The 27,172-nt window shown below is 39.8% G+C and overlaps 1 protein-coding gene across 5 annotated transcripts in view; it reads right to left on the bottom strand.

The window, feature by feature from the left end:
- The window catches only part of CREB5 (cAMP responsive element binding protein 5), a 238,013-nt gene that overhangs the window by 64,873 nt on the left and 145,968 nt on the right, over positions 1-27,172 (bottom strand). For all 5 annotated transcript variants that reach the window (XR_004748275.1, XM_035317994.1, XM_035317996.1 and 2 more), the window contains 2 exons: positions 8,404-8,530; positions 6,278-6,388 (listed from right to left, as the gene is read on the bottom strand). Coding sequence is in view for 4 of the 5 variants with exons in the window: in XM_035317994.1 (XP_035173885.1) it covers positions 6,278-6,388; positions 8,404-8,530 (238 nt within the window). In the remaining variant the exon portion in view is untranslated. The remainder of the gene's footprint in view (positions 1-6,277; positions 6,389-8,403; positions 8,531-27,172) is intronic.

Here is a 27,172-nt window from a genome sequence, read left to right as displayed (position 1 = left end):
TTCAGTTCGTTCACTGACAAATTGCATGGCCTCTAGCAAGTCACTTCACTTTTCCCTTTCAGTTCTTCAGCGGTCTAAAATTATTTATCTCCCAGGAATGCTATCATAATTAATAAACTGCTTCATTAGCTACTGCTCAGTTTTTTGAAAATGCCTTTTAAGCATGTTCATAAAGAAGAGATTTATTGCCATGAGAATTTGCTTCCAGCTCTTGTGTCCTCAGTGGTTAAAGTATGGAGCTGGTAACGGGTCTCACACCATCCCCTCCACCCTGGAGCCCGTTGCTCGTAATGAGGTGCACTTGTACATCCCAAGCAAATGCCAGACTGAACACGCAGTGGCCCAAAGTGCAAAACAACTTCCATTATTCATAGCTCTCACCAAAATCTTGGAAAGTGAAAGCTGTACAAATTCCAAGCAAAAGACTGAAATCTATCTCTGCGAAGCAGAACTTCCCTGTAAGACAACCTTGTTTTTATTTTTATAATTTCCTTCTTCCCTGGCTTCAATGCCATAAGGATTTACTTTTATTTGTACCAGCTCTCCCTGACACACAAGTTTACACAAACAAAACCTTTCCTGGAAGGGACAGCTCGGCACCAAACAAGTCACTCAAGTATACAGATGCGTCTGACTTAAGTTTCAAAACCTTACAACAAACACACAAGAACCAGATCCAGCAGTTCATGTGTTGGGCTAGTCGATAGCTACGGCAAGCAAACATTAGGATTGTATTTCAATTATTGCCATGGTTACAAAATCAGGGTGGACACTGGAGGAAAAAGGAGGAAGAGAAACAAATGTACAAAGACAGCAAATCCTATGAGGAAAGAGAGGGTGGTGGAGAAAGGGATGAAGGAGAAAGGGTGGACAGTTGGTGAGGGATGCTGGGTGGGGGAAAGAGAGGTCATTCTAACACCCAGCTGAATAAAGGCAAACAAAATAATAAAAATCCAAGTTCTTCTAGGGAAATACTGCTGATAAGATCACTGCAGGATAAAGTGACACAAAGAAAGAAAAATGCAAGGAATTATTACAACTTGTGGCTGCAACAAGCAACGTGATTTGTATGCACTCAGTGGAAGTGAGATCAAATATTCAACACATATTTGCAGCAGCTTTGAGTAACTGAACCAGCTCTCTTCTCTATTTCACTGCCTGAGCCACTGACAGCTTAAGAAGAATTAGTTTCTACTGAGTCTAGTCCATAATCCAGCATTTAGGCATGACGGCTATGAGGTCCTGTTTCAGTAAACAAAACAAAATATGATTAGCTTCACCCATAACATTAATACCTTAATCCACAGCAAGGCATACTGTCTACAGGCAAAGCTACTGCCCAGGGAGGATTTCAAAGTGCTGATCAGGAGCACACTGAAAGCTTGGCTTTGGCAACTTGAAAACATAAGCACCAATATAACAGGAGATACAATTTCAGAACAGTGAATTTTGTCAACAGTTTAACTATTCAACTCTCCCTTCTTCCTTGAAAACATTTCTCAGTTACTGATAGAGGACATTGTGTCAACATTATTATTATTATTAAGCTGGAAAGCTTCCTTTTCCATTTTTTTCCCTTATGCAGCTTTCATTGCTTTCTTATGAAGGACAATATGAGAAATTGCTGCTGAAAGCTCTACAGAGATGTGACACTTTTCCTTCGGCTCAGTGGTCCATAACCCATGCTAAGAAAAGTCTTCTGGCCCTGAAGCAGTGTGTAACGCTCAGTTAAAGTATTTCCTTTCCCGCTTTTCTTGATATGAAAACACTGACTTCAAACCATTATTATACATAATAAAACACTTCCAGTCATGAAACATTAAGCAGCTGTACCTAGAACCTCAGTGGCTTTGATCCTGCTTGTGTCTCCTGTCTGAAGCCAGCATCAAAACCCCCAGCCACGGGCTCTCTCTTTGTAGCCAGCTGAAATTTCCTTCTCAAGAAGCCTCAGGAGCTGTCCCAGGATGCCACTGCTTTTGTAACAGAGCTCTCGTTTCCACATGTAGCAGCTGCTAAAATGGCTCGGCTGAGCATCATACTGGGGCAGGGATAACAGCACACCCCAGTGCTTTCTCCCTTTGCACCATTTGCACCACCACAACTCATGGGCACAAAAATTAAAGTTATTTCTAAAACACAAAAGGCACCTGAACCAGGTCTGCCTTTCTGCTGGGATGGGTGGCTGACTGAACATGGACTGGGATTTTCACAGCCACCAGCAGGATCTTGACTCTTAACTCACATTAAATCAAATGAAAATTAGTTCTGGTGACAACTGGCTAACCACAGTTTCTTTCACTTTTTGCTTCCTCCTCCTCTAAAGCTGTTCAGCATTCTAAGGTAAATTACAAGGTTCAATTAATATGAATATTTAGTACTGTAATTGTAAACATACTCATTACTGGCTTATTACTTTCCTTTTCCGGTTAAGTTTCTACTCTTATACCTGATAAATGCTTTCAAATTAATTTTCTTATCATTACTGTTCAACCTAGTAATGCATACAAGGCAAAAACACTAGCCCACAACTCTATATACTTGCAATATGAAAATAACTTCTTAAAAAAAAAAAAAAAAAGAGAGAGAGAGAGAGAGAAATGCACAGATCCTGTCAGGAAGGCAGGCACAGCCAAAGAACACATATTACATTTTATTCAAATTTTATAAAACTATGTATCTGGCAAGGGGCAGAGGGACAGTGAAAAAGAAAAAGCAAACAGGTCAAACCAAAAACTGTATTTTAAAGTCAGATTATTTTCACTGCCAGTGTGTTTTTTATATTTCCTTTCATAGCTCAAAAATCTCAACAGCTAAAGATCAATGCCTCACAATATTCAGATAGAAAAGCATTAGCTCCACAAAAAGAACCATGGTCACACAGCCTTCCAGCGGTTTTATTCACACTGTTTATCTTTCACTCAGGTAACCCACATGGTATTGCACTTCTCAGTTATAAAACCTTGGATACTCTGAAATTGCAAACCAAACTGTATGTAATCAGTATATTAAGTGAAAGGCACAGCCAACAATTCCAAATTCCTAATATTCCTAATAGCCTACTAAACTGCATGTTAATATGCTACACGTGCTATTCTGAGTATTTTTACCATGTACACTTATGGCTGAATGTTTCCTCCACTTTCCAATGCAATATATTTTTAATACAAAATCAATGGGAGTTTTTGGTGGGCAGCATAAAGGTTTTATCCCCTCAGTTCTAAGTCTAAGAAGAAAGTGATATTGATTTAGATGTTCACTCATTCATTTACTAGGACAGTTTTCAAGCATTAGGTGATAACCTAATTGAGAGGCACGCTGCACGAGAAACTGAGATTGTTGTGATAATTTAAATCAGTTTTTGGACGTCATCTACAATAATTTAATATGTGAAATTACACACTCTGGAAAAAAATTAAAACAGTAAATGAGCAACTTTGGAGGCAGCGAAAAGGCTTTCTAGAAATGTGAGGTAATACAAATTAAATAAATTGTTTATTATAATGCAACCCATTCTGTATGTTTTTGTATATGTTTTTGTATACGTATGCATCTGACAGACTTCCATTTCCTTCTACAAAATAACTATGTACTAATCCAGGGAACAAAACTTTTGCCTTCTTTTTGCTGTCTCTGGAAAACCTGGCATCATACAGTATCCATACTGATATTATTTATCCATATTTATTTTAAATAAGCGAATTAAATCACCAAACAGTGTTACTTCTGCATACCAAATCACGCTTGCATTGCTCAGGTACATACTTTGATGTGCATGAGGCCAGAAGGATTTGGTATCACATCTGGGTCTCCCATCTAGAGGAGCCTGTCCTGCATTCTTTCATGTGGGTGCAGAGAAAATGCTGATCCATCTGCCATGGATTTGTACGGCTGATGAACCAGGCCCAAAGTCCCCCAAACTTCTCCAGTTACCGCAGTCATTAGCAGCAAGCAGCTTCAATGACTTTGTTTAGCACTCAGCACATACATTCTTGGCGGCGTGCAGCCAGCCAAATAGAGCATATGCAGTACTGGATTCACTATCAGTAATGGCATTAGCAGAATCTAAAGAAATCTGAAATTCCTTCCTAATGCAGGACACAATCCAGTAAGATACTAAGCACCCTCATTTTCCACTTTTTTTAAAAAAATCACCAGAGTATGTAAAGTCTCGTGCTTTGAGCATGAAGCAAAGTGAAACAGTTAATACGAACAAACACGCCTGTAATACAGATGATTCAGATTTATAATTCATGAACTTACATGTAAGACATAATTTTGCTCTGAATATTCTACATTTTTTCCACTTTGTGGTCATGCAGGTATTGCTAATAGATTCATATTGTTCAAGCAGTGGCTAAATGAAGAGGTTTTTTACACTGCATGTGTATTCAAAGAAAAACAAAGTAGAAAACTAGAATATAGAATATTGATAAATAAATAATCCAGCATTTGAAAAGAATGGTCCTGGAGCTCTGAATTATGGCTCTTAAGAGTTAATATGTGTGGACTTTTTCCACCCCTAGAAGAGTGGCAGAAAACCCCTCAGAAGTGAACTATGTTTTGGAACTGATGGCAATTTCTATCTGAAAGAGCCATACCCTTATCCAAATTAAAAAGTAGTTTGTATTAATGTATAGTTTCAGATATTAAACTGCAGAATTCTCATAATGTGCACCAATATTTTAATCTTGTTCTTAAGTAGCCTCACATTTCCAGTTAAAAAAAAAAAAAAAAAGGCAGGGGGTGGGGGTGGGGGAAGTAAACTACAGAACCTTTAGTCCCCAAAACAGATGCCAGCTTGGGATTTATTTAGCCAAGGAGTATTTAGCTTGGCTCAGCCTCACTTGAGTTGAAAAAACACTTGCCTATTCCAAAAAGTTTTTAACAAGCTCTGCTGCAGATGCTGTTGCCATTTGGCATGTCACAGTCACTGTGTGGTACAGAGGAGAGAGAACTCTTGACCACAGGTTTTCCTTGGCTAGGGGAGCCAGAGTTTTTGGCTATTGCTGCTCTTCTGACCAACTGGCTGCATGTTTACGGAATGTGGTTTTAGACGGGGTGTTAACAGAGGTTGGGTTAATAGCCTAACCCAGACCAACAGTGAGGTGAAGGCATGACCTATCCAATCTAAGAAAACAGAGATTGTATATTTTGCTGCTCTTAACAAAAAGTATCTTGCATGCACCGTGCCTATAGACAATAAGATATTTTTCTTTGCCTCAGGATAGATGACAACAACTTTAAAAGCTGTACCAGTCATGCAAAGTAGAAATATATAAAAACATGTGGTTGCTTAATCTTTGTCGGCTTGATTTCATTCTCTCACTTATGACAATTTTACCTTGGCATAATGCCACTGAAAGAAGTTAAATGAAGTTACTCCTGTTTTCCACTATGATGAGATATCTTGAGAGGATAAAAACCCTACAGAGTTAAACTGCAAACTTCTGTCCTCATATATCTACTTGCCAGCAAATGGCAGTTCTGAAACTGGAAAAGCCTAAGTGTTTCAACACTGATGAACTTTGTTCCAAGGCATTAGTGCTGAACACCTCTATGAGAGTGCATATAAAACTGGAGAAAGCTGCCCACATGTAGCTTAGTTTACCGACACTAATTCTGTAACAGTGCAAATGCCTGAGGAAGCCTCGACCTTGTAAGACGCGTAACAACTTTTAAAAACACCATGACATTTGATTCCTATCGATAAATTATTTTTGTCTGAATTTTGGCACATCTTTCTGATGGCAGCACCTTTGCTGCACTCAAGCAAAAGAAAATATCCTGGCTTTATATATGTCATTCGGTCTTCTATTCTAACACTGGCATTACACTGACACACCGTGTGCCTATCCGGAAAAAACAAGGACTATGTACACTCCCTCCTCATCAGACACTTTTTACTTTGCTGATGATTAACTGACAATTTCTTCAAGCCAAGTCGTGGAGCACAGACACCATCAGAGAACCAGCCAGACCATTTGTTTAAACACTACTAATCTGCACCAAAAGTCCTATTTAACATGGTTCGGATCACATAGCCAACACTTCAGTTCAGTTCCCTCTCACTGAGAGCTCGGCTAGGACTAGTAACATCTTGAAAGTTCATAGACTAAACTGACACAAAGGCAATTTACTGCAGCATATTAAAAAGAGTGTAACATATGACTAAGAATGAAGTAAGCAGTGTCTGGCTACATCCCCCACTGTCTGGGTAGCCAGTATGCAAGAGCAATATAAGAAAACAAAATATATCTTTTAAAATTTTCCATTTTACCATTTTGGCTTCCGAATGCATTGGGGGGACTTGAGGTGAAGCACAAGGATTATTGAGGTTCGGCCCCTGCATTCCCATGATGTTGGAGTTCATTGACATTTGTCGCTCCATCTTTTAAAAGAAAAAAAAAGAAACAGGTTTCAAAGTGTCTAGAGACATTCACAAGAATTTATGCCCGGTTTCTATGTAAATGGACTCAGCTTTATTTCTTCAAGTCATGATGGGAAAAATAACAATCTGTGTCGTGAAGTGCATGCGTGTGTGCATGCAGACGTGTGTTTCATCAGAGTCGGCCCTGAAAACTCACAGCCAATTATAAAGAAAAGGATTCTTTACTAAACAAATGTAGCAGCCACCCAGGTTTGCACTTTTTTGTAATGATTTTCTCCCTTTCAGTATAACAACACTCGGAGTTAAGTGGTTTTAAAAGCATCACTGTATAAAGCTGTGGCTTCTCCTGTCAGTGCAGCCCAACTTAGCTAGTTAAAAACATAAATAAAAATCCCCAGTCTTGAGTATATGGAAAACGAGATGGCTCTTTTTCCTTCACTCGGCTTGCTCAGCTGAGAAGAGTTTTCCATATGTATTGTACGGGGAGCTTTCATGTACTGCTGATGCAGCATAAAATACAAAGCAGGACTCCCGGCTATGCAGAGCACTTTTTGCAAGCTAAACTCACCATGTTGTGAGTGAGTGACATAACCTAATGGCAGAAAGGACTAGATATAATAATTTCCTGTAGTGCTTTCCCTGAAAAGAGACAAGTGCTGTTACACTGCTAGTCTTCGCTCAGAAGGGTCGGGGTGACAAGTAGGGTTATGGTGCTGCTTTCAGCCCCAGCTGAGCATCCTGCCTCAGCTTGGGTTGCTCCCTGAATCTTTGGCTCATACAAGAAAGCAGCAGCTCTGCTGCAGGATAGAAACAGCTCTATCAGCAGGATAGGAGTGGCTCCCACAGTGATCTTCTCCACTGTCCATTCAGGAAGGCTGTGGGGAGGAGGACTCACATCTGTGGGGCTCTCAGCCAGTGCACGCCTGCTTCTTTGCAAGAAGAGCTGCCCAAAGGGCTCCCCAGCAGCAACCTAAAGCCCCTGGGCTTACACTGAAGCAGGATGTTTGCTCCATTTCAGGTTCCTTAGTAATCATGCCAGAAAAAAATAATTAAAAAAAAGAACTGTCCACAGTGGCATTTCTTACATTTTTTTTGTTGACCTTCCTGGTCGATACTCCAGGAGAACCTTGTTGGTAAGTTACTAATTAACAACTTATTAATGACTGCTCAGATATCAGACAACCTGAATCTTCTCCCCAGAATGTCCCCCCTGCCCCAGAAATGCCAGAACAAGAAGTACTTTCTTCTCATCCATATCTGATCACCCTCAAGTTGCCTTCCCAACTGAACACCATGTGATGAAACAGAAACTTCTCCTTTCACACTCCCCTCTTCCCCATACTATCCAGACTCCTTTCTACCCCTTATCTGCCCAGTTGTCTTGTACTGAGAGTTGTTAAAGTCATTTAATATTTTGAAGCTACAATGGCAAAGCACCCTTCATCTTCCAGAAAATGAAGAATATTCCCAACTCCGCAGAAATTAGTGGCAGTTGAAGATGAGCAGTGATCATGACCAAATGTTAATTAAGTGCAAGTTACTAGACCTGGAAAGTAAGCTATATTTCCTTCTTATTAGCTGGCTATCCCCCAGAAGCAAGAGTATTACTTCCGAGTTCACTGCCATAACCCATGTACATGACTTTTCCAGTTTTGTCTGACTTCAGAAATTTCTTTTTGTTCCAGCACAGACATACTGATCTCACTGACATGACCAAGTGTGAGAACCAGAAACTGTAGTCTCATGTAAACTGTTTCTAATCGCTCTCACACTAATTAACATTCCATTAACCGCACCAGAAATACTCTTGTGCAAGACAAAGCAGAGAAAAATGTCCAGCTTCTCTAACTCATAATGCCTTGATCTTTTTTTTTGGACAATCCAAATGACTTTCACCTCTGCCTAGGCTGAATCCAGAGACAAAAATAAATAAATATATAATACCACCCCCGCCCCCCCCCCCCCCCCAAAAAAAAAAAAAAATCAACAACAACAGCAAAACACAAAAAACTTACGGGCATGAGTACAGCAGAAGATCCAGGCATGGTAGGGTTAGGCAGGGTGCCAGGCATAGAGGCAGGCATAGGCTGTCTTTGTCGGTTGTGTAGGTGCAGTAGTGAAGACAGAGAACCTGGAACAGGCCTAGGAGTAAAGGAAAGCAAATTGTCATTGGCTTCGGAGACCAAACCAAGCCTTACAGTGCCAGCCATTGCTAGGCACCGACAATTCTAGGCAAGCAGGCACAGATAAGCCAATCCAGCATTTGTCATTTTCTGCACGAATCCATAGGACAGAAGGTTTTCAAGAAACAAATGACTCACATTCCCCCTAGTAGTAGTTGTTCGTTAAAGCACCAATAGAGTTCATCTGAGAGAACACGAAAGTAAACACCACAGCAGGTCTGAGTCTGTGCACCTTACAACGGCCAGCAAAAGATTTCTATCGACAAAGCAGGAAAATTTCCTGGCATGCTACATCAGTGAGTTGCTGTAAATTCTGCCTTCAGGAACAAAAATATTTGGATAATAGCTTTGCAGACTATGACAGAAAATTAAACACATTTATATTAATTGTGAAGTTTTACCACCTGTAAATAAACTACTCTCAAATGAGGATTTTCCACTCCTGACATTTTGTCCTGAAATTCTACCAAGTCTTTGTTACAAAGTGAGGTCTCTAATGTCACTTTGAATGTAACCAGGACACAGAAAAAAAAAAAAAAAAAAAAAAAAAAAGTACCAACTTTACATATATTACATTGAGATTAAGTAGCTTGTAAAGGTAAAAGGTAAGAAATATAAAGAAGCAGAGAGATATTTTGGCAAAAGGATTTTAATAGATTTAGAAGGTTTTTCTAAGTAAACCAGAGAAAAAAGTAATGTGAGGAAGTAGGCCCAATAACAAAGAAAAATCATCATAAAATTAATGGATTAAACAAAGCTTGGACTACTCTTTGAAGCAATCGGACATGTTAACACTTCATAGAGCAGGAGACTCAAGAGCAGGACCTCCCAACTCCCGCTTCTCCAAACCTCCCCAGTATTTCCTGACCCTGTACTTTCAGTCCTTCAATACTCCTCTTTAAAAGCCCACTCCCTTCCAGAAACATTTTACCCCAACAAAGCCACCCCAAAGTCTTTGCCTTGCCCAACACTTGTGCCAGACACTCCTGCTGCTCCCACCCCCTGCCCTCAGCTGCCCTCTCCTTGGCAGCTGCAGATGACTGAACCCATCCTTTTGTCTTGGTTCTCCATGAAGAGAAAAAGCCTGTGTTTTCAAGGATGTTTAAAAAATCCTCCCAGACACATATAGTACTTATTCAGAAGAAACAAAAAAAAATCCAACAACAACAAATGTAGCTTACATATAGAAAAGAAGCTCTTCCTATGCCTCCCTGGTTATCTGCTGATGTAGGAACATGATGTACTTTACATCCTCACTCCCCCCAAAGAAACTTAATGTCTCCCAAATACACCATATAACCTTGTGAGAGGGTACAAAGAGCAGTGTGATTGATCAAACTTGGATCAATTTCTGGGAGAGGGGACAAATGGTCTGCTCAGCACTACAGTGAGCCTGGCGTGTTGTGGAGATGGTATAGGTGGGATGGACGTTCTTCAGGAAAAAACATCTCAGAAAATAAAGTACACAACCCCTGACCATCCTATTTCCACCTAAAACGCAGCTGCTCCTTGTACCAGCAGTTATTCAAGCAAAAGGGCTGAGAAGTCATTAGGACAGGGCCAAAAAAGCAGGAAACGTAGATTCAGGGGAAGGGAAGGGAAGGGAAGGGAAGGGAAGGGAGAGGGGAAATCATTGGTGCACTCTCATGGGGCTCCACCAGCTGAGACACAGCCTACAGGAACTGGAGGAATGTGTTCAATAAAAATATCACTTGAGTTTTCAGTGTGACCAAAGTAAAACAAATGCCATGACAACCGCCCCCTCCCCGTTTAGTCATTTGGAGACTGTCCCATATATAGACCCTTTGTACAATTCACCAGTTTCATAATAACCTTAGGTGTTAGGCTGTTTGACAGAAACTTACTTTGGCCTGACCTAGGCAATTTGTGCACGTGATTCTCAAGGGACTGTACGGTTTGAGTTTTGCTTATATATTCCAGAGCCAAAAACATTTCCAAAATTGCTTTAATGAGTTTGGGAATATGGGACTTGGGCAAAAGGGAATTATTGGTATTTATTAAAATGGCAAAGAAGCTTCCTCGCTGTCCCCAGTTTCACCTTTAAAGCTGCTTCGCTTTGGAGGTCTGCATATGCTTTACACTTAGCTAGAGAGAAAAATAATCCTTAGTACTTCAGGTATTTCTTCTTGCTAAACTCCTGCAAGTCTACTCCCAAGTGTGTTTCTGCAAAGATCTGCAGAACAGGCAGAGAAACCTTGTGCTTCCAGGTTGACCCTCTTTGTTGAAACGTCTGCACTGCTCCTGCCTCCAATAAAAGTGCTACATAACGCACACCAGACTCAGCTCACCATAGGGGCAGCCTGACATTGGCCAGTACTCATGGATACTTCTATTGCTTCCACATTGAAGGCAGGTCATTGATTAACGTGCACTTACGTGCATGTGCACAGCCAGCTCAGGGGATGTTTATGGCAGAGAAACTACATATACACAGGCTGAGATGCTCAGCTTGTCTACTTCTAAGGCATTTCTTCTTCTTCCAAGGACAACACAATCTCTTTTGTTGTTCTTTTTTTTAACCTGCATCAAAGAAAGCTAGTAAGAGTTTATAATTGTTATTTTTGATGTTGGACACGTTGACTCTGCTCCTTGCTTTACAAATGCTGAGGAGGTACAGCCTGTAGCCAGTTAGTCAAAATTGCTGACCAAAGGATTGTAATTCCTTGGCACCTGTGCTGCTAAATAAACAGGGTTGTTGGGCAAATAGCCCACAAATAAAGGACGGATAAGATAGAGAACTGGCAAGTGCTTAACCTCACTGATAATCTGGCTATCTGTAGGGTTTTTCCCAACTTTAAGAATTTTCCTCTTGTTCCCACAGAAGAATGCTGCTGGACACAACGGGATCCAAGTCAGGATTTGCACACCATCTTGTTGGGTGTATGGAGCCTGGATGGATAGCCTTTACGGTAGCTTAGTAAAATACCACGTGTTAACTGGGCTGCTCCAACTGACAGCGTTGGCTCTCCTTCCTCTGTAGGGTTGTGCTAACACCGTGAGTCATCGTTACTAACATTTAAGCAGATGGGTGGTACCCTGCTAAGCCACGGTGACTTGATCATTTTCCATCATATGACTCTACCCAACGATTAAAGATAAATCCACTAATGTAATCAAATATCTATGATATATACTTTGCTATGTGCCTTCTTGATTAATACCAAATATTCTGTCTGCTATGATGCAACTCCGATCTGACCCAGTTTTCTAGACTGTCTGATGACTAAATGCTACATTTGTCTATTAAAAGACCAGGCTTCCCTTGACTTGTACTCTTCAAGGATAGTTTCTGCAGATGACAATTTTGTGCTGAGGTCTCATGAGATTAGGTCAATATTAACCCAGATCATTTAGGCTTGTGTGCAGAAGGCCTAAAGCTGTTTAAAGCATTACTGAAGCATGTTTCTAATTGCAAAGCACTCCAGGTCAGTGGGTCTTACCACAACCCCCGTCTTGCTTCTTACCCTACAGCATGTAGGATTCATGAAAGGTCAGCAAGAATAGCTATACCACAACCCAGTTTGTTCTACCTTAGCTAGCTCTGTTCTGGAAAACGTAAAGCCACATGTCTATGGAGTTGCAGTTGAGCAAACGATCTTATTCATCTCGTGATTTTCTATGGCCTCCAGAGCCAGCCAGCTCACACAGAAGAGTCCACAGGTGGCTGGCTGTGCAGTGGCAATTTACCATGTTGGGTCAGCACTGGCTCAGGGATTTCTGCACCACACTCCAGTTATGCAACATAGACTTGCCCAGACTTTCATCTCTTTATATATATACATATGTATATTTATAAATTTATATATATAATGTATACTTATTACCACAGCACCTACAAGCCTTGGTTTAAAAACTGTGGGCGAGGTCCTGCCCCAGAAAGCTTATAGACCAAGGATAAAATGAGGGAGAGAAAATAGAAGTGAAAGGGAAACACAGGTGATTAAGGCAGCGATGGCACCCCCAATATCAATGCAATGATGAACAATCACTACATATCAACGTCCTAGACCCTTTCAAGGAATGTCAGTATGTGATGTGGTTTGGGCTGCTTGCAGGCTGAAGCACCCAGGTGGGCTATCATGCTAAGAAGAACAGCTGGCAACTGTCAAGCGTCCAAATGTCTCATGGGCCACTAAGTACCATCATAATAAAACTTTTTATTGATAAATGGTTTTGATATAGTTCACTGGAGCATGTGGTTCTTCAGACAAGCTACAAACCACTTCTACAGCAGCTACTGAGGCCAGAGTACCTGAGCTGAGTGCAGCCCTTGGCCTTCCATGTTTGAAATATTCAGTCAGAGGGCTAAGAAGTGGAGGGGATGTTTTAACCTGAGAAAAGTGTACTGACTGGAAGGGTTGCCTCACTTGCAGTGCCTGCTGTTGCTTGATCCACAGTGCCATTAATTTAGCCTAATAAGCCAGGCTTTCCTCCTTTGTGGACCATTACTTGAGATGCGCCCTCCACCAGAAAAATAGGATGGTTCTGTCTAGTCTCAATTTATTCATTTGTCATTCAAAGGAGGAAAGTAAAACAAACACAACGGAAAGCAACAAGGCATCAGACAAGTACTTGGAATACCTCACATAATTCCAGGGACCTCACCTGACCTGCCATACCCCACATTTAACAACTTTTTAATCACAGCTTCATCAGAGAGCCAAGCTTTCCAAGAAATGGGAGCATTATGTCGCCAGTTTTTTTTCAGAGGGCCAAACCATATTCAGAGGAAAAGAAAACTGGCACCTAAAATTAATGGATCTTTGCCAACCTAGTAAAGATCCTTGTTGTATTTCTCAGACAATTCAGACATCTGCACGATGTGGGTAGATTGTTATTATCAGTAGCAGACATTTGTATTGTAGTGGTGCCCAAAGGTCCCAGTCTGGACCGGGACCCCATTGAGCCTGGCACTGTACAAACACAGATAAGAGACAATTCTTACACAGTGTGTTTACAATGTAGAGACACAAAACAGATGAAAAGTAGAAGATGGAGACAGAACATACAAGCAAATAAATATGCTAGAGAGTTGGAGGCGGTTTGGTGGCACTCCTCTGGTTGCTTTTTTGTTTCTTTGTATATTTTTTATTGAACTCATACAAGCTCAGAAATGACAGGACTGAGGAAGTTTGCAAGAGGAAGGGAGTAACTAAGATTGAGACACAGGAAGGGCAATACTCTAGAGAGGAAAAATTGTGGCTCATAATTTAGATGTCTTCGTTATGCTTTCTGCAGAGATTTTTAAACAGAGTGTGCGTATGTTTTATACATGTGTTAACTTAAGGATTTTTTGTTGTACAAGAGGAGACTTCAGCCTGGGGAAGAGAAACTAGCTGATGGTACAGACACTGGCAAAGGGAAAGTGATGCTTGACACTGTAACGAGAAACTGGAGGAGTGAGATAAGATAAGACTAAGCTGCGAAAAGTCTTAAAGACAAGAAGCTTGATTCAGAAGTGAAGAGAAAGCCAGTTTAAGTGAGAAGAGCTGGCACAATTAAGATAAAAAACTATACATTGGCACAGAGGTAGAAGGAATTCAGTAACGGGAATCACATAAGGAGCAAGATACAGCAGACACAAAATGATATGGACATAGTCAAAAGCAAGCAACGATATGTTACTTCTCAATTCATGTATCCTTTGATGTCATGTGAGGTGTTCAGTGGGAAAAAAGCAACTCCATCAGAAATGTATTCTTGCTCATTTGTTTTAATTCACAGGGACAGAACATCTAACTGAAGGGAAAGAGTAAGGAAAACAGAAGATGGACAGGGAATGGGTGTACATGCAGGAAAATACTGGGTACTTATATAAAAATGACTTTAAAATATGTTAAGAATGCTGAGCATGTAGGAGAAAAGCCCCACAAGTCAGCAGCCCCACTGCTGTAATGTATTCAGTGGGCCAAATTCTATTTAAAGATTTAGTCAATGATAAATTTTGCCTTTAGAAATTCCAATTGTGTTAATGCCACCTATATTTCCTGAACACATGTTCAAGGAACCTCTGCAAATTAAGAATAAGTACAAGGACCAGCAGGTCCCTGGAAGCCTCAGAGAACCCATTAACATTTGCCTTTTGGCTCTCACAGGTCTTAGAAACTGCTGGTTTCAATCTTCCCTTCCCTCTAAATATTTCACTGGGTCTTATTGCCTGACCCATTACAAGAAAAATAAGAAAAGCTAGAATGGTTTCTTAGACTACAGCCTCCTCAGAGAAGTTTATGTTCTGCACAGTGTTATGCACACAGCTGGAACTCACAAATGATACATGGAGGATAATGGCATAGTTAAAGCAAAACAAGGAAACACAGCAAAAGGCAGGTTCAAGGGATTATAAAGAACTAACTCATATAAAAACACATTCTTGTAATAAAAATTTTAAAAAGTGGGTTAAAAACAAAAAATCTGCAGCATAAACATGACAGAACACTTAACCATGAAAGCAAGCAACAATGTCAAACTGATCCCATTGTCGCGTTCTCCCAGCTCAAACAGGACCAAAACCCTAGTTCTTCAGGAAAACACATGATCTGGCATCACTGCAAATAAAAGTGAACCAGTTTCCACTGAAGAAAAACGGTGACAACAATAATCAAGCACACCTAATGGCAACTGACTCAAAACCAGGAATCATAATTGCAATAAAATTTACAGAGACACTTTCTAAAATGCCCATTCTTTTTAAGGGTCAGGCTTAAGGCTCCAGCCTGGCAAATTCATGAAGACTTGAGAATTTATTGAGGAAAAATATCAACAGGTTAAACAACTGGAAATAATCCTAACCCCAGCATCCAGACAAAAGTGACAACCAAACACCAAGCAACTGTTCTGCCAGGTTTGTGCTATGTAAAGGTGTTGGAGCCTTCATTTGCTCAAGTGACTCCAGCAGCTGGACATTTGTAAACACTTTACTGCAGGGCAAATGGCATTTATCTGACTTCTAAAAATCTGTGTATGGAAAGAATAATAGGTCACAAAAAAGATGGAGAAAAAGTCCTCTTTACTCTTAAAGGGCTGAGAGTGTATTTGGAGAGCTCTCAGTGAGTACCTGGTACCAACAAATCCCTATAATGGAAATACGGCAAAACAAATTTCTCATTTAAAATTCTGTTTCTATTCACCCTTATTATTTGGACCAGTGAAATTTAATAGAAATGCTGAGATAAAAGACCTTTGTAAACTCTGCTTTATAATAAAAATGAAAAAAAAAAAAAGAATCTTTTTGAAGTGATTTATTTTTCCTTTTATTTTGTTCATTTTTTTTTAACTTCCCAAACAAAGCAGAAGTTTGTCTCTGAACATAAGATGGTGAATTACAGCAAAGTCATGAAAACAAAGAACCAACAGTTTCTCCAGTGCAGGCTTGTTACCATGAGCTAATAATTCCAGACTTTAAGCAAGCTGAGCCTCTTTTTTTAATAACTGCATGCCTCTAGGCAAAGTATTTCTACTAAAAATTATTGAGGCATGGAACAAGGCAAGGTGTGTGAGCTAATGTTGGATTGTTCGGTTACTAAACCAACTCCTATAGCAATGAGCCTGCTCTGAACTGACAGATTATTTCTCTGTATACACTTGTATAAACACACTGCTTAAGGTCGAAATCTGTGTAAGCTTTCTTTTCAATTAAAATGTCAAAGATGACAGCACGTTTTCACTGTCCTCAACAGAATGATGGATGTCACAGCATCAGTTTCATGCCCCTGTGTTTCAGAGACATTTGCCTGCCCGGGTGTCTAAGAAAGATGTACTTGCTGATCTTCTCATATGCCTGCAGGCAGAAAGGACTACTATAAAAACTTTATGCTTCGGATGGCTTAATATCTCATGGCTTTCCTCAGCGTCCCCTCATGTGCCCCCACAACCAGCATTGTAAAAGTTAGAGCAGAAAGTTCCTTGTGCCCAAGGAGGCTGGAGGAATTCCTGAATTAAAACACTGGATTGCTGCTCAAGTGACAAGCCTGAAATCTCAGGGTAGTTTCTGATACTGGACAATTCAGACACCTAAATGAAGTCCCCACAGAAACAGAGTTGCCCTGGATAGTGAACAGAAAAACCTAGTGCACCCAAAAAGGATCATCCAGCATTTATTTATTTATTTATTTATTTTTAAATGGGACAAATCTTGGAGGTAATCAAAAGCCACCTGGACATAGTCCTAGGCAAGCTGCTCTAGGTGAGCCTGCCTGAGCAGAGGTTGGGCCAGAGGACCTCCAGAGGTCCTTTCCAACCTCAAACACGGTGATTCTGTAGATTTTTACTATTTTTAGCTACATATCCATGAAACTGAATAAAACTTCATCCATCAGCTTCTCATTTATTTTTGTCAGTCTAGAACTTGTACAAAGCCAAAGGTAGCAGCTCCAAACTTTGCTGGGTCTGAAGACCATGTGGCAATAAAACTGGTAGCACACAGTCATAATGCTTTTGAAGGACGTGTAGCATCTTTTTGGCCACAATGTTGCCAGAAAAAGGCTAACTAATGAAAACAGTGTCTGTGAGAGAAAAATGTGCCAGCAATCTGCCACCGGCAGATTCAGTCTGTTTTTAAGCTGACAAGACACAACTGTGCTGTATGCAATATGGAACTGTAGTTTGCCCACAGTGACTAGTGAGGAAAAACAAGAAGGTACACACTTATGAAATGAGATTTAAATTCTACTCGTAACACTAAAAATACTACAAAATTAACATCTGTTAGTCATTTTTAAGAAGGCATTATTTAAGAAAACACATTCTTGAGTTCTTAAACAAAATACCAAACAAGTAAAATAGAAAATGAGGAGCCTTGAAAAGCCTAAGATGAATGAACAAAATACAGTCATTAACCCCACGCTTTAACAAGAATATCACAGAAATAGCTCACTCTGCCCTTTCTAATGCTCATGGCTTGCCCAACACTTCGGCCACTAGCGCATGGTCCTGGATTGTCAAGATCTCTCTACAGCACAGAATTGTGCTGAAAGCACTTGTGAATAGTCCACCGCAGTCACAGCCCCATACTCATTCAGAGTCTCAGAGCTGTCGGTTGTTTCAGGGGGTGGCAGTCAGCAAGAAGGGAGAGAATTATGTACGTGACGGGGGACTCTCAATTATTTGTTTAGCAAGTCACTTCCAGGCATAAAAATATTGTACCGCTGCTAAGTAACTCTATATCTTCAGTGACCCTCTTCCCACCCCCAACCCACTCCACTGATTCCTTTCAAACTTTCATAAAACTCAAAATGAATATATGCCACATCCTAGAAGGAACCTTTGCACACACTTCATCTATTAAACATGCTAAAATTCCCTAACTCCAGCTGTATTAGTACAAATGATGAGAAGCACAGGAGAGAGGTGAACCTGAAGGCAGAAGGAACAAAGCTGTTGAGAGCTGCTTCAGCTGTACTTCAGTGGAGATCAGCTCCAAGCCAACGTTGACTGCTCTCATTATCCAAAGAGGACACATTGCCTTCTCAGCCTGCATGCCAATCAGTGTTGGCACAGACTGAGAGCATCATCCGAGCAAGAAGGAATCCAAAACTCATCTACAGCATTTTTTATATAGCTCAGGGAAACTTCTCTAAAGGCTAGAAATCCCGTTAGCTGCTATGTGGTAACAGTCCCCTGGAACGGCATATATTACTGAACTGCGTGCTCCAGAAATGCCCAATGACAATGACAGAAGATCTTCAGGTAGTGGCTGCTGTGGATTTCACCCATGCTCAGATGGTGCCAGAGGCCAGCAAAGATGCGTCCTGGTTTCCAGTGTGTGCAAGGGCGAGAAGTGCTAGCACGCTGAACCTGTTGTCCACGCGTACAACCACAAATTCATGGGGAAGTTTCTCTCCTTCTGCATGTATGCACACTGAGACAGCAGGAGAGCAGGCATAGAAGAATGTTATTTTATTCTTGTAAAAAAAAAAAAAAAAGTACATTGCCATTGTGATTTCCAGTCACTATCTGTGCCCCCTCCTTCCCTTTTAAGCACTGGTTTGAGCATGAACCTGCAGCTAATTTTGAGGTTGTAGTTCATTTGTTTTCACATCAATGTAATTAATTTCCACTGGAAACTGCATCTCAGGCATTCAATCAAAATAGGCCTAAAATAATTCTGAAAAGCTCATCTGTCTCCAATCTATATAATGTTTTAAAAATTGGATGCATGCCCTGCAATAACATTGCACTTCACAAAGCTTAAAGCTCCAAACTTGAGGGTATCGGTTACACTGAAACTGTAGTAAATTAAAACATCCAGTTTCTGGTTTGCATTGATTTATAAATATCGACAAAACTACTATTGCAGTCATTACCACTTTGGGTGCTCAGAGTTGAATTTTCAACAGTTCAGGGTTATTTTCATTCTTATTGTGGCTACAGTAGCCTTTCAAATTATAGATCAAGTTCCAGATAACATGTAAATCTTAAATCTTAGTTTTAAAAATATGTGTACAAACTAGCCAATACTTGTAATAAAAAGCAGCAATTCTAAATGCTCCATAATGTCGGATAGCGAGCACATTTTTTTCTAATCTCCATCTTAAAGCAGACAGGATAGTTACTATTATGAATTGTTTTTAAAAAAAGTGAGTGAAAATGGGATAAATAAGAAAAGACAAACATATAATGCCTCTTTTATATATATAGATATGGAATTTACTGTTTCTCTTGAATAGTTTTTTTAGAATGAAAATAAGAGAATCAGAATCATTTCAACATTTTTTTCTTTTCAGTTAGAATGTTCAAAACGTTTCTCCTAAAGAGCTTTGTGTTTTAGTTTACCTGTTGACCTTCAAAATATGCTTGTTTATGAGCAAAATATCACTGAGGAAATAAAAACCTGAAAATAAAGACAGCTCACAAGCTGTAACCCAGTTAACAAAATAATTTGAGAAAACAATAGGAAAATCATGAATCCATCAACAGCAATAGAGCCAATTCTCAATGGTGTAAAATGTAGCTTTGCCAAAGACAATGGATTTAAACCAACTGGGAATCTCACTCATATACACACATGCACGCACAGTCCATAAACACACAGCATATAACATGCATTACATCTAGTTGTGAAATAAGCTTTGACAGTGATCAATGCTTTATGCTTCAGAAGAAAACTGAAATCCCCACCTTACACCTTGACTTAAACCTGTGGACTACTACTGAGTAATTTCTCCTGACCTCTGGTGGCGATTAGTTTATGAAGTGAAGCAGGAGGATCACCACAATACACATGGTGTTTCTTCTGAACGCACTGGCCAAATTCTACCCTCTCTGCTCTTATTGATACTGTCACTGAAGCAAACATGCTGACCTGCAGTCCACCTTTCCACTATTCTTTGCCTTCTTCTTCTTTGGCTTGCACAACCCATACAGTAGAGAAAGACAAGGAGAAGTTGATCCCATTGTGGCAGATATTCCTTTGGGCGTGATGCTCTTGCTGTTGAGGTTCATTTGTTGAAGTGCTGCTGTTGCAGTCATTTAGAATAGTCAGAACCATAGAAATGTATGACACCTATGAAGATATCTTCCTTAATTATACCCTAAAGTCTTGACTTACACATGTTAACCACTACACTACATTACATCGCATTAAGAAAAACAAACAAGTAAACAGTTTATTTTATATCTTCGCTTTCCAATTTGTATGGTTTGGTGTTTTGCAGCTGTTCTTTTTTTTTTCCTTTTTTTTTTTTTTTTTTTTTTTGTCTTGAGGAAAACTTGATGCTAAAGCGGAAACATTCTCCCAAAAGAGAACGTTTTGTGGAAGACTAAGATAACTTATACTGCACAAGTTTAGCGGGCTTAATGGTCAATAGTCAATCATGCAACAAGCTTAGGTCATCCTGTCAGCTTCCAAGGGCCTGAAGTATGAACACACTGTTTGGTTGGGGGAAGTGTCCTTCCTGATTTTTTATTTCATGTGTTTTTAACATGAACAGTGAGTATTCACTAAGTCCGTGAAGAGTTTGGGTGTGCAGTGTTTCTGCTGAAAAAGTGCTTTAGCTAAAACACTCCTATACCAGGGAAGTAAATATATCAATGGTGTAAACAGCAAAGTCAAAAACTGAATTAGGTGAATTTGAAACTCTGAGTGTACTAGATAACCTTAAGAATTTGCACATTTCTCAAGTTCACCTCACAGTTTTCAGCATCAAAATTCAGCATTGCAAAGCAAGGAGGAACAACCTTTGTACACAATGCTTTAAAAAGACCAAACCCCTCCAGGAACACAAGTATAGTTGGCTGGCCAATGCTGTGAAACCAAACTCAAGTGCTGCTTTCCAGTGAAGTGCCACCATAATCACTGAGATCAACTCCAGCATTTGCATTAAGAGTTTCCAGAGTTAAACTGTGGGAACTGGTACCCTGGAGTTGTCAGTGGAAGTTCTCTGACAATGTAATTTTTTCTCCTGATGTCCTGACAAACTCAGAACATGTTGACATTCAAGAAACATTAGTACATTTTTTTTTTTTTTAACAAAACAAAACAAAAAAACTGTTTGCTCAGAGCTGTGGAAGGGCAGGGGAAAAGGATTATTTGTTAGCTTAGGAAGAGAAAGAACCAGCAGGGGTAGAACAGGAAGAAGAAGTCATGCCATTTTCTATAGGTATCCTAAAAATAAGCAAAGTGTTGGTCACACACAGCCCAAGACATGCTGATACAATGCAGGTAAATGTGTGAAAAATGTCAGCTTTACCTAAACAACAAAGTGGCAGCTCCACTCAGTTTACAGTAACATCAAGTCTATTTGGTTTGGCCCTCAGGGAGCCAGACTTTTGACTGATCTGGTTAAAATATCTCAGCAGTCACATAAATAGGTCTGGTCAAAGCCTGTTGCATCACTTGCATTTATTTTTTACTGTTAATATTTAGCAATGGAAGAAAGATACAGATCTGTGCTCTATACACTTGCCATCTCCAACAATATGATCTCAGCTCAGAGAGCAGCAGGAATTTGCACAGCAGTGAGCATGGCTGATGTCCAGGTGTCGGAAGCCATGGCTTACTTGCTCCACTGTGCGTTTTTTGTTGTTTTTTTGTTCTATCTCTCTTTTTTTTTTTTTTTTTTTTTTTTTTTTAATAGGAAAGGCAAATATGATGAGTGCAAAGAATAGTGGCAAAGTCAGATTTCAGGTCTGCATGTTTTGGTTTGGTTTATATTTTTTCCCCCTGGTCTCTCCCTATTTTGTGAACACCCAATTTAGCCCTGATATCAGCTTACCAGATAACAAGTCCTTAGAATGTCTCCCACATAAAATTTGATGAGAAATGTAGAGTTTAAGCATAATGATTCAGATGTGTATCTTTCAGACCAACACAGAAATCTGTCTTTATCTCTCTCTCTATAGCAACAAATCAACTGTCTGAATCAACAACATCACACATCGTATAAATCTGGCCCAGACTGTGTGGGATATGCAACAAAGGTAATCTATGGCTTAAGAGAAGAAAATGCAGCAGTATATATATGCAAGACACTTTGCATTTGGCAGACACATACAACCAGCTGTTTGTTCTTTAGCTTGTGTCTGTACATCCATTGGGACGCCCCCCCACCCTCCCACCCCCCAACACCCCTGTAACTTTGCTTAGCTCCCGGTCTTATTTGCACTGTAAATTTAACCCTAAGCCATGGATAAGCATAGTGTTTGGGGTTTAGAGTTAAGTGTCATTTAGTATCATTTCTGACATCTCCATACATTATAATGAGCTTCTTTTTCACAGGGGACTCGAGATCTGATTTTAATTTGTGGTAGGGTTATGGTCACAATAAATGTCTATTTCAGATATTCATGAGAAGTCTCTAATGCAAATGGAAATAGAAAGTGGCTGTTTTCTTGTATTTTCAAAGCCATGTATGTAAAACATTGAGTACAGATCTGTTCCACATGGAAACCCGTTATCGATCCACCATTGCGCCCTGACTACTGCCCTGGCAGCAGGAACCACCGTGCTGAACAGTCTCAGCAGGTTTTATAGCTTGCATAATAAAAGAGCAGGTTATGAAATCATTAGCACCTCAGCTGAGGCTGCCACAGGGATGCCCCTCTGTGTTCATTGTGAAACGCTTCTTTGGCAGCTGCACCCTAGAAGGATATTTGAATATTGTTGCCTCAATAACACCTCACAGAGTGGGAATTAAGTCAGTTTTTTCATGTTCTCAACTTTTGGGGGGGGGGGGGGGGTGGTGGAAGTTCCTCTGGTCCACCTCTAGGCTAGTTCTCCCCATTTTTAAGCATTACACATGCTTAATTCTAGGTTTGAAGACCTCTAGAAAACCTAGACATCTGTAACCACATTCCTAGCCCTATGCAGCCTGTGATGTCAAGGAGCTGGGCCATGCCTAGGGAGGCTGGAAGAGACTTCAGCTTTGTCAAGCATCTTGTGTTCCAGCTCCCTTTGTCCTATGGGCAGCCACTGCTAGCAGTGCTTCTGAGCAGCCCAGACGTGGCCAAGGGCTGCCCACCCCTTGGCTGGAGTCCTGGCACAGGGTAAAATGCACAGCCTGCTGGCACTTTCTCCTCCATAAATGCAAGCTCAGGTGAGTATGTCAGTATAAGCAGCTGAAGCTAAACTTGCCTGCCTTTCCACGGGAGGATTCAGATCCCCAACAGAAAGAAAAAAATAATCCACTGCCTGGTCACTGAGCAAAACATCTAGGGCCTTTTGGATATTCATTATTCCAACCTTGAGATCCTTCCTGCAGGGTTCAGAATATTTGTTAACTGCCCTTGCAAATGAGCAAGGTAGCGCAATCATGACCTGGGTCAAGGACAATAAGTGGCTCTAACAATCTAGCTTGAGTTACACTCAGTCTAGTTAGACAGGGCCATCAAGTAAATGATGAGTATGTGTATCCAGGAAAAGGGAAAGTCGTGCAATGTGTATGAAGGCACCAGCACCAGGTGAGGAGAAGGAACTTGTCGGAGGTGATGGAATTCTTCTGACTTGAGCAACACAAGAATATGGTCCACTATTTGCAAAATTAAACTAAATCAGTTTTACCAACTGCATAAGCTAGAACATCCAAAGAAAGAACAAGTGTCATTCAGATTCATGACCGTTAAATAAAGCTAGCTTATGTTGCCATCTTCCAGAATCAATGCACTGGGTCACGACTTAAGTAATTGAGATGTTGGAGTTTTTTAAAGCAGTGTAAGTAAATAGCAAGGCTTGATGTGATATAAAAAGCACCACAACAGAAAGGATAACTTAATGTAGTAATGAAAATCACCCTTAATCATCCCTGAGACAGTGTTTTTACAACACTGTTTGATTTATTCAACTAGCAAACATGCCTCCTTTGACTTTTCTAATAACAGGGCATCTTAGACATGCTTGTTGGGATTTGAGCTGTGTTTTATTTTTTTAATCATCATCCCAAGTGCATTATTTAAATGTCTTTGATGCCTTTTCTGTAAATGGATTCACTAAGCAATAAATCATATTTATTTGCAAAGGAGACAAAAAAAATCCCAAGCAACCCAAAACTTACTAGAAAAGTTTACAGAAATTAGAGGTTTGGTCGCAGGTGTGTAACCAATGTTGCACATTCCTAGAGTACACAATTGCTTAAAGACTCACTGAAGCCCACATTCATTGCTGCTGACAAGCAGGCTACTTAGTGCACGAGAGTGTATGAAATGTTGTTCACTGTATGATTTATGATTGTGCCCTTACATTAAATAGGAAGGACTGAAAACTACCTGTGCTCTGCTGAGCAGCTCCACACTTCCTCTTGCATGGAAGGGCCTCAGCTTTTAGAAAAGCTGGACAATTTCTCAAGTGAGTACGCTCTTGTGACACTGAGGCTAGCCAGACCACAAACTATTTTATTATGTTGTGCAAAAACCTATGTGCAAAAAAACCCTCTTTAATTAAGATAGAGCAACCAGCACTGCACTTGTAATTACCTTGGACTGCTTTACCCACGGGCATAATGAAATAAAATTGGACCCTCTATATTTTTGTTTTTAAACTAAGTAAACCCAAATTAATGTATTCAACTCAAACCAGACAGGTTTCTCTTTAAAATGAAGGCATATATGGTTGGAGGGGCTGGTGCAGGAGGCAGAGTGACATGCAATGATGACTGTGAACTGCAAACTGCTGGCAAAACATTTGGCTTGCCGTTGGTCCGTGGCCAGTATTTTCCTTTGTTAATGAATCCCACATCTTTTCTAAGTTAAGCATTTTTTCTTCTCCCCCCTCATTTTATTTGAAACATATTTTAGATATTTTTGTTTTTATGACGTCGTGGAACATGATACAGCCCCCTCCTAACCCCGAATATGGGAAAATCAATTAAAATTCTGACATTAGGAGCTATGATATAAACATATGGTTCAACTACTCAGACTTTTTTTTTTTTTTTTTTTTTTTTTAAGCAACGTATCAAGGATCAGTGCAAGGAGAAATAACCACATGAGAACACCACATTACTGGAAAAAAAATGATAGCAATTCAAAGTGTATCACAGCCAGAACCATGCTACTCATGAAACACGAAAACCACTACAAATTTGACAAGTTTTGACAGATTTCCTCTTAGACTTAGGTTTACATATTTTTCAGTTGTGTTCTTTTCCAAGGAAAATGTCCATTAAAAAAAAAAAAAAATCCATCCTGAATGCTGTGTTTGATATTTAATACATTTCATTTCTCTCACCCATAAGGACCTTCATTTTATGACTTAAAGAATGCAACCTTAAAATTGGGTTTTATGGGCTTTTTCATTAACTTCTGACTCTTCCCTGAAGAAAAATAGAAGAAAAAATAATTGAGAATTTTCCCACCAGAACAGAAACATGATTTTCAAATGTGATGAACATTTTGGGCATCCAGTCATACCTGCCCTACTGACCACCAGTCCTCCGGACTATGTGTCAATGAAACTGCTTGCAGCTCCCTTTGGTATTTCAAATCATCAAAAACTCAGACAGACAAAACCATAAGTCAACAAAACTCCAGGGAATACTGGCACCAAACAGAAGATTTAACTCTTTAGGTCACTGCGCACAAGGTTTGCTGCAGCAAAAGGAAGTTCTTTCCCAGAGGTCCTGCATGATTACCAGCAGCTTAAAGCAGATAGTTATTTTTAACCTGTCACTGGCAAGAAAACAAGTTTTTTCAGTCATCTTCTATGGACATCTAGTCTCCAATCCCGCGAGCAGTTAGCTACATGAATTTACATGCCCTCCTTTAATATTCTTGAGTCTTACAAACCTTGCAACATTTCTTCAACCATCGTAACTCAGTTAGTCCTACTGACGGAAGGGATGACAAAGTATAGCACCATATAGCATTGCTGGCTCTACAGCCCGACACTGGGTGAGGACAAAGATCCGATGGAAAAAATTAAGTTGCAAAGTCTTTTCTGCAACAACTCCCTTACTTTTGCTAGCATGAATGGTGCTGTGCTTGTGTTAGAAATAACGAAAAGCTTTTCTACAGGCTGCTGGTGTCAGCTCAAAGTTATATTAGGACAGAGACGTCAGTTATCTAAAGAGTATGTGCAAATTAAACATACACTATCATAGTGAATTCACTTGCATTGTAACAGTTGTGATTTACAAAGCAAAGCTCAAAAGCTACAGTAGGATTTTTCATCTTTCTCTGTCAAATACAAAATATGGCAAATACAGCACTTCCAGAATAACCAAAATTATTACATTCACTACAAAAATCTTAGTAAACAAAAAACTTAGTAAATCTTATACATGGAGAGGAATTTATATTCAGAAAAACAGGGGTTCAGAACATTTCTAAATGTTCCAGTTTGAAGTGACATATTAATTTGGAAATTTCTCTAAATGGTTTTAAAAAGTTAATATTTTTTTTAAGCTGAATTATTTTTCCTCTATATTATTTGCATAAATAAATAAATACAAAATTAAATCATTTTGAGTTAACCTAAATTATTGTTTTTAATTTCAGTCACTAAGTTAACAACTTCATTATTGAAAGACAACTACCATTACAGCTCACCTGCCACAAGACACAAAAGAATACTTAAATCTGTCAATTTTCCTCCATTTCCTGTGCTACTAAAAACAAGCTAATAATGTTTTTTTTTTTTTTTTTGTCTTCTCCCCCCTTCTCCCCCAGATTTTTCTAAATGACTCAAACAGCTAGTGAGAAACATGAACATCAATACTTATGTATTAATCAAAACATATCTAACGTGATATTTTCAAAACTATCTTACTTAAAGACTGATTAGGTTCCTTAATAAATTAGCTGGGCAGGAATTTAATTTTCAGTGAATAGGAAAAATAGTACATTCTACAGGAAATTATGGGACTTTCTGTTTTGTTTTCCACGGGGATTAGCTCCTCCAGCCAGGAAGTTTTTAACCACTCATCCAGACTGACCGATTTGCTCTCAGCCTGACAGCCTCACTCCGACAGCGGTACAAAACCATCTTTGATATTTACTTTAAAAGAGCAAAGCTTGCCCCAATAGCAAGAAAAGAGGATGCAAACAAGGTGAATGCCCAGCAGTAAAACATTTGACAGAGGTGTACTGGGAGCCAGGCTGCATGCTGTAGGGCTGCACGTTTTGGATTTTCATAAATACGAACAATATCCTT

This window comes from Oxyura jamaicensis, chromosome 2 (assembly GCF_011077185.1).
Source record: "Oxyura jamaicensis isolate SHBP4307 breed ruddy duck chromosome 2, BPBGC_Ojam_1.0, whole genome shotgun sequence".
NCBI lineage: Eukaryota > Metazoa > Chordata > Aves > Anseriformes > Anatidae > Oxyura > Oxyura jamaicensis.
This window is presented reverse-complemented; position numbering and strand designations above follow the sequence as displayed.